A 14,559-nucleotide genomic window follows, 5' to 3' on the forward strand; every position below is an offset into this window, starting at 1 on the left:
AGAGTCAGGATACTCCTCATTTGAATCCATAAAGGCAGACAAAGCTGATCTAGCCCTTACAGCTTGAATTATCAGGGCATGCAACAAGGTCATGCCATCATTATTGCACCTCCTGAAACCTGCTGATGGATTTGCTATTCCTGCCCTAAGTGCAGGAAGACCCATAGATCATTGGAATGAGTCCACCCATCTTTCTATGACATCAGTCTGCCACTGAGTCTAATGAGGGCAGGTAGATAGCAACAAAGCTTGCTTGTGTGAATCTATGTAGAAGCCTATTCACTTTGAAAGAAAGCAAACATATAAAATATTATGCTTGTAGCACCACTTTTGAAAATGGAAAATTTGTTTCTAAAAAGACTAACACAGAAGTCTATTTTTTTATTCTGAGTTTCAGTGGAATCAAAACATGTTGTAAGGTTTTTGCAATTAAAATTATTTGGGGTAAAATTGAAATAAAATGAGAAAATGATTCAGTCCAATTCTGATAACTTAAGTAGAGCCATTATTCAACTGGGTAAGATGAATATAAGACCAAGCACAATCTATTTTATTGATAACATTAAATTATTCAAATTATTTACCCAGCCACAAAAAGTTCTTGATCTTTTAGTAATATTTTAATAAAAATAAATTTTTGTTAGGAAAATAGTAAAAGAAACCAAATCTGTGTTCAAGATAGCATTAAACTAAGTAAAGTCAATTTTGAAACAGCAAATTTTAGATAACATTGCCTTGAATCTGTACCTTGTCTTTACAGATTATGATTAATGATCCCCAAGATATGCAAAGGAGACATTACTTTAAATAATTGTGCATATCTGGCAAATCCACCTTACTAAACATTTTCCATAGAAATGTTGTCATAAATAGATTATTTAAAATAGGATTTGCTTTAAGAAACTTGTGCTACTGCTATCTTCAATATACCTAAATTTTAAGGTAGGAATTAACTTAATGATCCTTATCCATATGGAATGTAGTATTAATCATAATATTGTAATTTTAAAATTTAGGCTGTATATGATATTTCAAGCAGTTTAAGTGAAAAAATTCAAGGAAAATGCAAAATATTTAGGTGTGGGAAGACATTTCTCAAGGCTAGAAATAGACATACAAGAGGACAAATCATTTGGACCCCTAGGTTGTGGGAATCCATACGTCCCTCTCAGGGAAGTTTTTCATGTTTCCCAGTTCTTTCTTTCACTTTCCCAAAGATGAATCCAGAAATACTTTTCAGATTCCGCCTCCCTCATTCTCTCCATTTATTGATGTATTCACCAATTCAGCAAATATGTTTTGAGCACCTAACATGTGTCAGGCATTCTGTTAAATGCTAGAGACACAGAGTGGAAAACAGAGATGTAGTCTCTATGCCTCATAGAGGTTAAAGTACATCTGGAGATACATAATTATACAGACAACTACAATATGGTAAGGTAAGTTCTCGTGACAACAAAAGTATGTGTTATACGTTGTAGAGGCAAATATCACAGATATTTGTCCTAAGCAAGTTGAGAGCCATTGGAGGATTTTAAATTGATGAATGAAATGATTAGATTTTTATTTAAAAAAATGCTTATGCATACTGTGGGAAATGTAAAAGGAAGGGAGCAAGAAATCCAAGGAAAGTTTCCCATGGAGTCCAATAACACAGATAGCAAGATAAACACATGATATAACTTACAACAATAATGATTTAAAAAAAAAAAACACCTAATAAGAATGTAATATCTACTTTTGCCAGGTGCTATGTGCATATATTCAAAATCTCAATTCCCACAAGCAAACAGAGAAATAAGTACTGCTGTTAGCCACTGCTCTTTACGATTTTACAGATGAGGAAATTCAGTTTTGGAATAGTTAAGTCATGTACCTAATGGAACAGAGCTTTAAGGAGAGAAAGAATTCAAATCAGTCTGTCTTGAACCACTGTGATATATTATTATTGACATCTCTCCCCACAAAAGTCATTCAAACTCTACTCACACATTCTGAGTTTTCAGAGAATGTTCCCATGAACAAAACTTTTATCTGTTACTTGAATATCAGAAGGCGAAATGATTCTGGGAAAGAAAAACTAAATCCCAATGGCATAAACCTAAGACAAGTCCCTTTAATTAGATGATTATTTCATATACAGTACATACTAAATTTAAATGGAAAATGTAAGACAAAAATAATATTTTAAATAAATAAGCACTTGTCAGCAATTGCCTGATCCTTTTCCATATCCTTTATTCCAGATGGTTTGACTTGTCCCTACTTGCAAGCTCATCGTCTCTCATCCTTTGACCTCGGTTTGAAAAGTGTATGAAACTACTTCCTCAGAAGTTGCAGGCACTGTGTTATGGTCAGTTTTGGTACCTGTCCCTCATAGTTTCCTCTATTCATCAGAACTATTGCAATCACCTATGATTTAGCACAAACAGACTAATGTAGGAAGGCATTATCTCTGCCTTACCACAGAATGTTGAATTTCATTTCAATGAAACTTACTAATCTTGTTTTTTTCAGATAACGTCCATTGTCCTTTTCCAAATTAATTTTAATCCTACCTATATTTCAGAGCCAAATTTCATTTCCACATTCTGAATTTTACCATTTAGAACTAAAAATAAGCTATATGAAAATATTCATTTATTTTTTGATATATTTGATGTTTGGTGTGACCAACATATATAAATTGATGACAGAGTATCCTATCTTATCTCCACAAGTACCATATTGAAAGATTCTAGCAAGAAAAGTTTCCCTTTATTTGCAAAGATTAGCTACTCCAAAAGATGCAAGAAACAAGGAGAGAGAAAAATACAACTCACTAAAGAATAATATAGGTTGATGTGGTAACAGATGTTTCAGCAAACACTTCTAAACAAAATATAAAATCCTCATATACATGTTTCATGATTTATATTTCTATTGTATCCCATTATATAGCTCATGGCTTATATTTCTATTATATCCTATTATATGAGAGAAATTCAATATTTGCTTTTGACTGATATCTTTAAGTTTAATAAAAATCTGTCAGAATTATTCTGATAATTATTAATAAAAACTTTATTAACTGGTTATTCCATGATCAATTTAAAAGAAAAAGTTTAAAAATATCGAATTTTGAATATGCTAAATATTATAACGTGTATTACTATAGACTGTGGTATTTTCCTTAAAACTAGGTCAAATACTCTATACCATTTTAACAGAGAATACAAAAATGAAAATTAATGGAGAATTGATTTTATTACTTATTTTATCATCTTATTTCAATATTCATATAGTATAGAAGAAAAAACATACCTCAAATGTTTTCTAACTAAGAAACCACGTATCCATCTTTGAACAATCAAAACTGGTGAATTATGAGCCAGAATTTCATTAATTTTTGAAATGATATATTTAATATTATCAATTTCATCCTCATAGGTTGTTCCCTGTATGAAGAAAATACATTCAATAATTTATCTTTCATGAAGATTTTTCCCAAAGATATTTCAATCTTGGTAATCTAATGGTATGAATAAACTAACAAAATGCTCATAGAGTCTTGTAGGCATAATAGTTAATAAATGCATTTTCATACTAACTTTATTAGAGTTAAAGAACAAAAATTAGTAGCATCAAATAATTTCAATTCTCCACACAAAATGCAAGACTCTTGATAATAACTTTTTCCATTCAAGGTTCTTCTCTCAATCTGATAACATACATATACAATTTTGACCATAATCATTCCTGATCTCTGAAAGGTAATGGCATGAACAAGTGTCCAGGGAAATTCCAAAAGTACTCTGTAGATCCCCAAAAATAAAAACAATATATATTGGATTCATAAAATAATTTACATTAGTTTAAAATTTTGTTGTAGCTTAACTAGAATGTTGGATACTTTTATTGGAACACATCACATTTCCTTGGAAAAGATATTCTATATTTCCATTAAGAAAGATCTTCCCTGAAAATTTTTAAATTTCAGATCATAATCTCACAATTCTCATTGACCACTTGACTTACGTTTTGAATGTGGAATAAATAAATAAGCTGACATTTACATTCTAAGGCATCTCTCCTGAAGATTATCAATGCTCTAACATTCAAAACACAAATCACTCACTCACTGTTATTAGTAAATTTTTCACTTGGCCTTGGCTTGATTCCATTCCCAACAATAGCAACTTCAAATACTTTAATATTATTCAGTGCTTTTCAAGTTCTTTCCCTAGAGCTTCCTAACATCCCACTTCCTTTTCTACAGAGAAAATAGGGCCATCAAGTCTGAACTCCATCCACTAATTCCCCTCTATTCCCTACAAATTTAACTATATTCCTATATATACTGAGTAGAAGTGCCTTCTCAATCTTAAAACAAGTAGTACATCTTTTCCTGTCCAAGATTAGTGCTCTGTTACTGTTATGAGTCTCATCTCTATTTTTAATTAGTTTCCTTCTATTGGCACTATGCTGTCATCTATAAATATGATGTAGCTTCACTAATCCTTGAAATGCATACATACAAATAAGCACACACACTCCAACCCTACATCCTTTATATTTAACTTATGAAAATTAAGAAATGACAATTAAAAGCCCAAATTCTTGAAACAGAATTCCAGATTTGTTTCTCCCATCCTCTCCCTTCCCATATTTCATTCAGCCCACTGGCTTCTACATTTATTATCCCAGGAACACTTTTTTTTTTTTAACATAGTTAACATTGGACATTCCCTCCTTGAAATACTTCCCTTCAATTCTGTATACCACTCCTCTGTTTTCCTCTAACTCTTCTTTACTTCTGGAATTTGAAAGACCTACCCATGCCATGTTCATCACTTAAATGGTATGCTGAAAGAATTTTCTTTTTAATCTCTACATACTATCCAAATGATTGCATACAAATCCATAGGTTTAATACTCACCTTTGTACTGGTGACTCTCAGATTTCTATCCTTAGACTTGACTTCTCTTTTGAGCTACATAACAATATGGTCAAACTGATATCTAATTAAACTCAACTGTCTCCAACAAGAATCTTCTCTCTTCAAATTGCTTTCTCATATGCTCTATTTTAGTGAATGGTACTATTAAATCATCTAATACAGAAACCCTGAAACCATCCTAGGCTCTCTTATCTCTTATGTGTCCCTGTATACAAATGTTACTAGATCCAGTATTTCAGCATCCCAAATATTTATCTGACCTCTCCTTTTCTTCTATTTTCTGCCATTGCTTTAATGTATGTCTTTATCACTACTTTCCTAACTTACTAAAAGAACTCTTTTTGTGTGTGTGTGTGTGTGTGTGTTTGAAGTATGTTTATTCAGAGTCATCAGCAAATAAATGTAAATTATCCTTGAGACCTGCTTCTGCATTGTATGCTTTGTTAACTACCTGATCTTCACTGTCAGTTATTTGAGACCACTTCAAAGCCCTCTGCAAACACCTGAAGGGCAGACTGTGCTATTTTGAGTTTTCCATTAACTTCCAAAGAATTCTGGTTTTCAAAATATGCACTAGAGTTGGAGACGTTACCTTCAACTTTGGCTTCTAAGCCAACAATTCTATTCTTTTCTTTTCTTTTCTTTTTTAATTTCAGTTTATTATGGGGGGTACAAAAGTTCAGGTTACATACATTGCCCATGTACTGCCCATCCCTCCAAGTCAGAGCTCCAGGCATGTGCATTCCCCACAGGGTGCGCAACGCACTCATCATGTAGGCATACACCCATCCCCTCCCCCCCACCCCCATCTCAGTCTGATATCCGATTGGTATCATTCCCAGATGTGAATTTAGGTGATGATCAGGGAAACCAATTTTCTGGTGAGTACATGTGATGCTCGTTTTTCCATTCTTGGGATACTTCACTTAATATAATGGGTTCCAACTCTTTCCAGGAGAACCAAAGAGATGTCGTATCACTGTTATTTCTTATAGCTGAGTAATACTCCATGGTATACATATACCATAATTTACTAATCCAATCATGAATTGATGGCCATTGGGTTGTTTCCACATCTTTGCGATTGTGAATTGTGCTGCTATAAACATTTGGGTACAGATGTCTTTGTCATAGAATGATTTATCTTCCTTTGGGTAGATGCCCAATAATGGGATTGCTGGATCGAAAGATAGGTCTATTTGAATCTGTTTAAGGTATCTCCATAATGCTTTCCACAGGGGTTGCACTAGTTTGCAGTCCCACCAGCAGTGTATGAGTGTTCCTGTCTCTCCGCATCCACACCAACATATGTTGTTTTGGGACTTTTTGATAAAGGCCATTCTCACTGGGGTTAAGTGATATCTCATTGTGGTTTTGATTTGCATTTCTCTGATGATTAGGGATGTTGAGCATTTTTTCATATGTTTGTTAGCCATTCTTATATCTTCTTTCGAGAAGTTTCTATTCATGTCATTTGCCCACTTTTTGATAGGGTTGTTTGATTTTTTCTTGCTGATTTTCCTGAGTTCCAAATAGACTTCAAACTATACTACAAGGCTGTGGTTCTTAAAACTGCCTGGTATTGGCACAAGTGCAGGGACACAGACCAGTGGAACACAACAGAAAATCCAAATATAAAACCATCCTTATATAGACACCTAATCTTTGACAAAGCAGACAAAAACATACTCTGGGGACAAGAATCCCTATTCAATAAATGGTGCTGGGAAAATTGGATAGCCACATGTAGAAGACTGAAACAGGACCCACAGCTTTCACCTCTCACAAAAATCAAATCACGGTGGATAACAGACTTAAACCTTAGGTGTGAAACGATTAGAATTCTAGAAGAAAATGTAGGAAAGACTCTTACAGACATTGGCCTAGGCAAAGAATTTATGAGGAAGACCCCTAAGGCAACCACAGCAACAACAAAAATAAATGAATGGGACCTGATTAAATTAAAAAGCTTCTGCACAGCCAAAGAAACAGTCATGAGAATAAACAGACCACCTACAGAATGGGAAAAAATTTTCGCATACTACACATCAGATAAAGGACTGCTAACAAGAACTCTTAATTGATATCTGAATTATTTCTTATTCCCCCTACTCCCTCCAAACCATAATATGCCCTATTGCTAGAGTAAACATTCCAAAATGTAAATCTGATCATATCAAATTCTTGCTCAATGTATCTCATTGATCTATCACTGAAAGACCAATTACAAATTTCTTGACTTGGTCCACAAAGTCCTTGATCTAGTCCCTTCCAACCTCCTCAATGTCATCTCCCTTCAACCTACATAGAAAACCTTCAATTTAGCAATATCCAACCACTTACAACCTTGAAAATTACCTGATAGCCAAACCTCAATGCTTTTTACAAATGCCATTTCTGTTTCTTGAACTGCCTTTCTCAATTATTTGTCTCACTATCTTAGTATTTTGGAGACTCATTTCCTTCCTTCGAGAAGCCTTTCTTGACATTGATCTGAGTTCAATATCTTTCTACAATATTATCCTGTGCAATAACTCATTTGTCACATGTAACAATGTTGAATTTTACCTGAGCCTTGTGTTCCCAGAAAACAGTGAAAGTTAAGAAATCTCATCCCTTTGTTTCAAGAAATGGTTTATTGCAAAGAGGCACCCTTTCCCTATACCTGACTGGGACACTACACATGCATGCCCCTCTCGTTCACCTATAGTAAGGCCAGACACAAACCTTTCAAATTACCATTCTTTGTCTATTAATGATTAGCTGAAATGTGTGGTCCCCACTGATCAATTGGAGCAAAATTTCTTGTCAGCCAAAATTTAGCTAGGATTTTCTTCTTCCCCTAGGCCCCTGATGGTTGGCCTACCCTCAGCCTAAGTCAGCATAAAGCCCCTCCTGAGAATAGGCTAGTTTCAGGGTAAAACATTCTTTGATCTATGATCAGATCATGCCACTTCCCTTCATTCTACTTCCTGATACCTTGTTCTTTCTAGTCTAGTCTCCTCCTCCCACTTAAAAAAACAAAACAAAACAAAACTCTTAAGACATTTATAGATCCAATGTCAGAGCATTCTTCCTATTGTAATAGCCCCTTTCTCTCATTTGTGATAAGCCTTTTGAATATTCTCTCTTTACTAAGTCCTGGGTATGTATGTATGTATGTATTTAATAAGCCTATGCTGTAATGCAATTATTGGTCTATCTTTCCCACACAAACTCTCTGAGTTTAACAACTGTTCATCCCATATATCTAGGACTAAGTAAGCTATCTGAACTATAACTGGCTTATCAGTTGACTATTAAATCACTAAGGAATTATCATTGTTGGCCTCTGAGCTTGATGTGACAATGTCAAACAGTTTACTCTTATAACTCAATTATTTTATTTGGCTGCAATATTATACCGTTAATTTTTCTACCTTTTTAATTTTTATTTCTCAGTCTGTTTTGCTGATTTATCTTTCTCTGTAAACCATTTAAACCTTAGGATAACTTAGACTTTCTTCCTTTTTCATCTCTTTGCTAACTCTCCTCAAATGATCGCCTTCCTTGCTACATCTTACTGTCTTACATGTGCAGATTATCCACATAGCTATGTCTCCTGTCTGGAATTCTCTCTTAAATTATAGACCTATAAAATGAACTTCCGATTCCATTTCTCTACTTACATGTCAAAACCTGAGATAATTATCTCCTTCATTTGAATCAATTCATACCTCATATTGCATTACCTATATAGTCATTAAAACTATTATTCATCTTGTCAAACAAATAATAAATCCACATTCCTCTTTTTCTCTTACCCCTTTCCATCCAATAAATCACAAAAATCTATCAAATAAATATCTCTTCAATCTGTTCCCTATGCTCTATACTCTCTACCAATTTATTAAATCAGCCATTATAAGTTAAGGCCCAAACTATCATAATAGATCCCTCACTAATTCCACTATACTCAATTTCCCTCCACTCCAAAATTATGGAATACAGGATGATTCTTCTAGAATAAAAATTGGGTGATATAAAAGCCTGAAATATTTCCCCAAATTCTTGCAAGGCAAAGTCCTGTCTTCTTAGTATTACATATAACATGCTTTGCTATTTTAATCCTATTTTTGTCTCCAGTATCACTTGACATGCCCAAACATGTCCCCTAAACTCAAAGAACATTAAACTACTTGTCACTTGAATGTACCAACCTCTGTGAATACCTCTGTGCCTTTGCAAATGCTGCTACTCTGCCTCAGATGCTCTACACACATGCCAACACCTCTATTTGCCTGGTGATTTCTTACATTCAAAAACTTCATATGAAGTTGAGGATCTGACTTCCATGTCTTACATTTTTTTCTCATAATTTTAAATATTTCTTCTCAGTTTGGTGAAACCATTCTGTCAAAGGTCAGCTTTCTCATATTGAGTTTTTTATTTAGCTTGTCAACTTCTCCAGTTAAGTTATGTGGCTGAATCTAAGCTCTTTTCTGAAGCTCCTGACTACTCTATCTCAGATGAGTCCTGCTATATATCAGTTCAGTTTGCTATTTATTGTAATCCTGACTGTACATGAGCCTCTCCATGAAACCTATTCTGTGATCTGTAGTAATGGATCCTATCACTTGGTCCATAATTACCTTGAACAGATAGAAGGATTTGCAGAATTTCCTCTAGTTCCTGTTATTTGATTCATCAGGAAGAATAGCTTAGTTAAAGTCAGGCCACCCTAGTTTCTTCCTTTGATTAAGTCCTGTCTTAGTCCATTAAGGTAACTATAACAAAACACCACAAACTGGGTAGTTTATAAACAATACAAATATATTTCTCAACAGTTTTGGAAGCTGGCAGATTTGGTATTGGGTAAAAAAAGCCAATTCCCTGATTCATAGATGTTGCTTCTCCGGTGTGTCCTCACATGGTAAAAAGAGGAAGGGATCTCTACAGAGCCTTTTTTTATAAGGACACTAATCACATTCCTGAGGGGTTCTACCCTCATAAGCTAATCACCTCCCAAAGGCCTCACTTCCAAATCCCACCACACTGGGGATTAAGAGTTAGCATATAAATTTTAGAAGGTCCACAAACATTCAGACCATAGCAATCCCCGTCTTCATTACATCAAAAAAAAAAAAAAATTTACCTCTAGGAAACAGTAATTTTTAAAAACATCATCCTTTACTGGTTTTTAGTATAGAGGTGATCTTCACAAATCTTTATGTTTCTTTGTTAATTGCATTTGGGCTCATGGTGTTTATATGTGGCTTGGTGAAAGGGACATTGAGTATAAGGATGTAAGTGTGCATAAGTGAGGGAGAGAGAGAATGAGGAACAAGAAAACAGGAGGGAATTTAGATGACTAGGCTCAAGCAGTCCTGTAAGATGCAGTTCTCATCAGTAGAGAACCATTAAGCTCACACTATGGTCTACAGCAGAGAGTCCGGTTTCCCACTAAGTCATGAATAATTCCTTCCGTTTAAAGAGATAAGCAGAATATTCATTAGCTATGGGCAGAGTTTCACCCCTTCCAGAGAGCAAGTAGCCTCCGGACTACACTTAAGCTGATGTCATAAAATAATTATCTTGTAAAATTCCAAGAAAGATATTGCTGAAAACTTGTGCAAATGCCATAAACCATTTGATATAGGAAGACAAATGGAGGAATCCTCTTTCTAAGAGACAGTAGTGCATAGAGGAATGATGGCTCTGAAGAAAAACTACCTGTGTTTAAATCCCAATTCTACCACTTGCTAACTGTGTGATATAGAGTAAATAACCTATCTGTCCCCTGTTTTCATCATCTATAAAATGGAGATGATAATAAAGGTACTATTTCACTGGGTTGTTGTGAGGTTTCAAGCATACAAACAATGTTATCTGTTAACAGATTTTAGTAATCCATAAAATGATACAATGTTTCGAGTTTACAAAGGGCTTCCATTATTATATTTGATACTCACAAAATTTAGTCTAAAGAGAGGCATGTACTAAAAAATTTATCCAAACTAAAATAATATAAAATTATAAAATCAATAAATCAACTACAAAAGACAATTAGTACTAACATTTTCTGTTCAGTAAAAGGAATTATAGTAAAAACTTGGCAAAGAACAACATATGCCTAGAAGAAAACTATCAACAATCAATAAAATAGGTGATAGAATAATGAAAAATCTATACCACTTGCATGAAATGAAACAGGAGCTATTGCTAATCCTGATATAAAATATAGTGAGGCATTAAAAGGAAAAATAGTAAGGACTTTTGTAATATGACTCATACAAAAGATAGTACTTTGCATAGTGACAGTAAGAGTAGTTTTAAAAACCTTATTCTAAAATTATATTTTATTCAATATTGTGCAAAGAAATTCTTTCCCAATTAATTTGATATCCTAAATGCCTATTTTTTTAATTTTTCTTTCTTTCCTATTTCCATGTTTTTAGTCCTACATAAAGCTGGTCCTTAAAGTCTATATTTTTCTATTTTATTTGTAATTTTTTTCAATCAGAATAATTGATCTCATAGAAGTAAAAAGTAGAACAGAGGATACAAGACTCTGGGAAGGAAAAGGAGAAAAGGAGAATATAGAGAGATTTGTTAAAGGAAGAATCAGCTAGATAGGAGGAATAAGTTCTGGTGTTCTATACACTGTAAGATGAATACAGTTAGCAATTATATATTATATAGTTTCAGATAACTAGAAGGAGTATATTGAATGTTCCCAACATAAAGAAATGATCAATGTTTGAGATGATAGATATGTTAATGTGATCATTATATATTACATGTATTGAAACATCATCATGTACCCCATAAATATATACATTATATGTCAGCTACAAAACTAAAATTCAAAAAAATTCCTAATTTGGCACACATTTTCTCAGCATATTTGAAAAGTGTAAAATGTATCAATCCCACAAGTGTTTATTTCAAATAAAGTAAACCATTTAATTTTTACCTTTTTATCCTTCTGAAAATATATAGTAGCCTTAATACTGTATTCATTTAAATAGGGACACAAAATGTTGGGAGTCTGTGTGAAACTCCCCACACTACCACAGATGATTTTGTACAATTTTAAATCAGCGTTTCTAAGGATCACTTAGTAAACAGATACCAGAGGGCTGTGTTTTATTAAACACTGTAAATAAAACTATAACGATGCATAAAACTATAACACAGTACATGATAGTTATATAAAAAGGTAAGTAGGCTAACTTTGCTAGGCAGTGGGAACACAATTTTTCTATTATTGAAATTATTTTACAAAAATAGCATAATTCTGTGAAGATTTGTTAGATAGACAGTGAGGAAACTCCAGCCCTCCTGGGGACAAAGGTAGGCATCCCGAGCAATTGCCACACCTGGGAGAGGAAGGGACACCCTACCAATCTGCCAATCAGAACTCAGCAAGCCAACTACAAAAGAATACAGAGGATTCCCTAGCCCATGGGCCAAGCAGCACAGGCACAACAGGGTCTGAAAGGTAACCTAGAACAACCTTAGGCTAATTATCATGTCATTAGCTTAAATCTACCTTGCAGTTCACCCTCCAAAAGGGTTTTCAGGGAGGGCCATGGGAGATCTGCATGCAACCTGTGCAGTTAAGACTCAGGTTATATAATTCCCAATTGTTCATCAAAGTGGTTCGATGGCCATGTTAGTGATGTTTAAACCTTGAGGAGAGCCCAGCCTAGGCAATATAAAACAGGACACCAGACCATAATTGGGTCCCTCCTGTTACAACAGGGGTTCATTGGTTGTCTGTGGTGAATGTATCTTACTCTACTCAATAAACTTCACCTTGTGCTTGCCTTTGGTGTGTCTGATCATTCTTTAGCCAAGAGCACACCAAGAACCAAGAATAGACAACTATGACCCAACAGATTCATCCAAGTTATTGTAAGTATATCAATAACTTGTTCCTTTTTATTGTTGAGTACTATTCCATGGTAAGGATGTATCAATTTGTTTAGTCATTCATTCATTGAATGGGTGTTTTCTAGTTTGGGGCTATTATGAATAAAACCATTTTAACATTCATGTAGAAATTTTTATGTTAATATAAGCCTGTATCTTCTTTGGAGTAATGAACAAAAATTTATAGGTAAACTCAACAACTATTATTCAAAAAGATTTCTTTAAATCTCTACAACCCATGAAAATTGTGTTAGCATCTGGTATACCTGTATCTCATAAAGGCTTCTCTGTTTGTGTTGCCTTCCATTTATACTTTCTCCATAATGTTTTTCCTAAATTATTTCCTCATTTATGATATTTTCAATATCTTTTTATTTTTAATCAAAATATACTTTCCTCAGTTTAAAAATATGTTGAAGTGAGTACCACACCTCACTTTACAAAAATCTTCCTTCAATCCTATTTCCTGTAGTTCAAGCTTTATCTTTCCTCTATCCAAAATTTTCTCAGAAAAGGTCCTATATTTGGCAATTACAGATTAATCCATTAACATTCATTTTCAGCACCTGCAAGCTATTAAAATTCCAAAGATGCAATAACCTCTTCACCATCAAAAAGTTTTTCAAGGGGAATCCTCATGCATTGCTGGTGGGAATGTGAATTAATATAGCCACTACAGAGAACAGCATGGAGGTTCCTCAAAATATTAAAATCAAGCTACCATATGACCTAGTAATCTCACTGCTGGGTACATATCCAAAAGAAAGGACCTAGCACATTCAAGAGGTATCTGCACCCTCCCATGTTTAATGCAAAACTATTCACAATAGCCAAGATACAGAATCAATCTAAGTGCCCACCAATGGATGAATGGAGAAAGAAAATGTGGTGCATATACACAATGGAGTATTATTCAGCCACAAAAAAGAATGAAATCCTGTCATTTGCAACAACATAGAACTGGAGGACATTTTGTTAAGTCCATATAAAGAGAAGTTTCACATGTTCTCACTTATATATGAGAGATAAAAATTAAAAAATAAAATAAAAATTGAACTCATAGAGATAAAAAGTAGAATGATGGTTACCAGAGGCTGGGAAGGGTAGTGAGGAGAAGGAGATAAAGTGAGGATGACTAATGGGTATAAAAACACAGTTTCATAGAATGAATAAGATCTAGTACTTATTAGCACAATAGGGTGATTATTACTAACAATAATTTATTATATATTTTAAAATAACTCAAAGAGTAGAATTGGAATGTTCCTAACATAAAAAAATGATAAATGCTTGAGGTGATGGGTATCCCAATTACTGATGCTTATACATTGTATGCCTGTATCAAAACACCACCTGTATCCTATAAATATATACAATTATGTACCTATAATAATTTTTAAAAATTGAAAACCTTTCAATATACTTTTTTCTCAGTTCTAATATTCCTTGACCATTTAAAAACATTCTTCATTTTTAAATCACTTTTTTCTCTTAACCTAAATGATAATAATAGCTATGCCTGTTTTTAGTCCTACCTGTGAGAATCAATGCTCTGTTATCCTCATTGTATCCACTGCTTTCTACCCACAAAATGAAACTGTGCCCCAAGTCTCTGTCCTTAGTTCTCAGCCTTCGTCAATCCCTCTATTTTCCTGAGAAAGCTTGGCTTCAACTATGACCTCAAGGAAACGACTACTGGATT

At 34.0% G+C, this 14,559-nt stretch overlaps 1 protein-coding gene across 1 annotated transcript in view; it reads right to left on the bottom strand.

The window, feature by feature from the left end:
• LRRIQ3 (leucine rich repeats and IQ motif containing 3) overlaps nt 1-14,559 on the bottom strand; it is a 134,606-nt gene that overhangs the window by 102,217 nt on the left and 17,830 nt on the right. The window contains exon 4 of the mRNA XM_069478076.1: nt 3,304-3,437. Within this exon, the coding sequence (XP_069334177.1) occupies nt 3,304-3,437 (134 nt within the window). The remainder of the gene's footprint in view (nt 1-3,303; nt 3,438-14,559) is intronic.

Source organism: Eulemur rufifrons, chromosome 8 (genome assembly GCF_041146395.1).
Source record: "Eulemur rufifrons isolate Redbay chromosome 8, OSU_ERuf_1, whole genome shotgun sequence".
NCBI classification, from domain to species: Eukaryota; Metazoa; Chordata; class Mammalia; order Primates; family Lemuridae; genus Eulemur; species Eulemur rufifrons.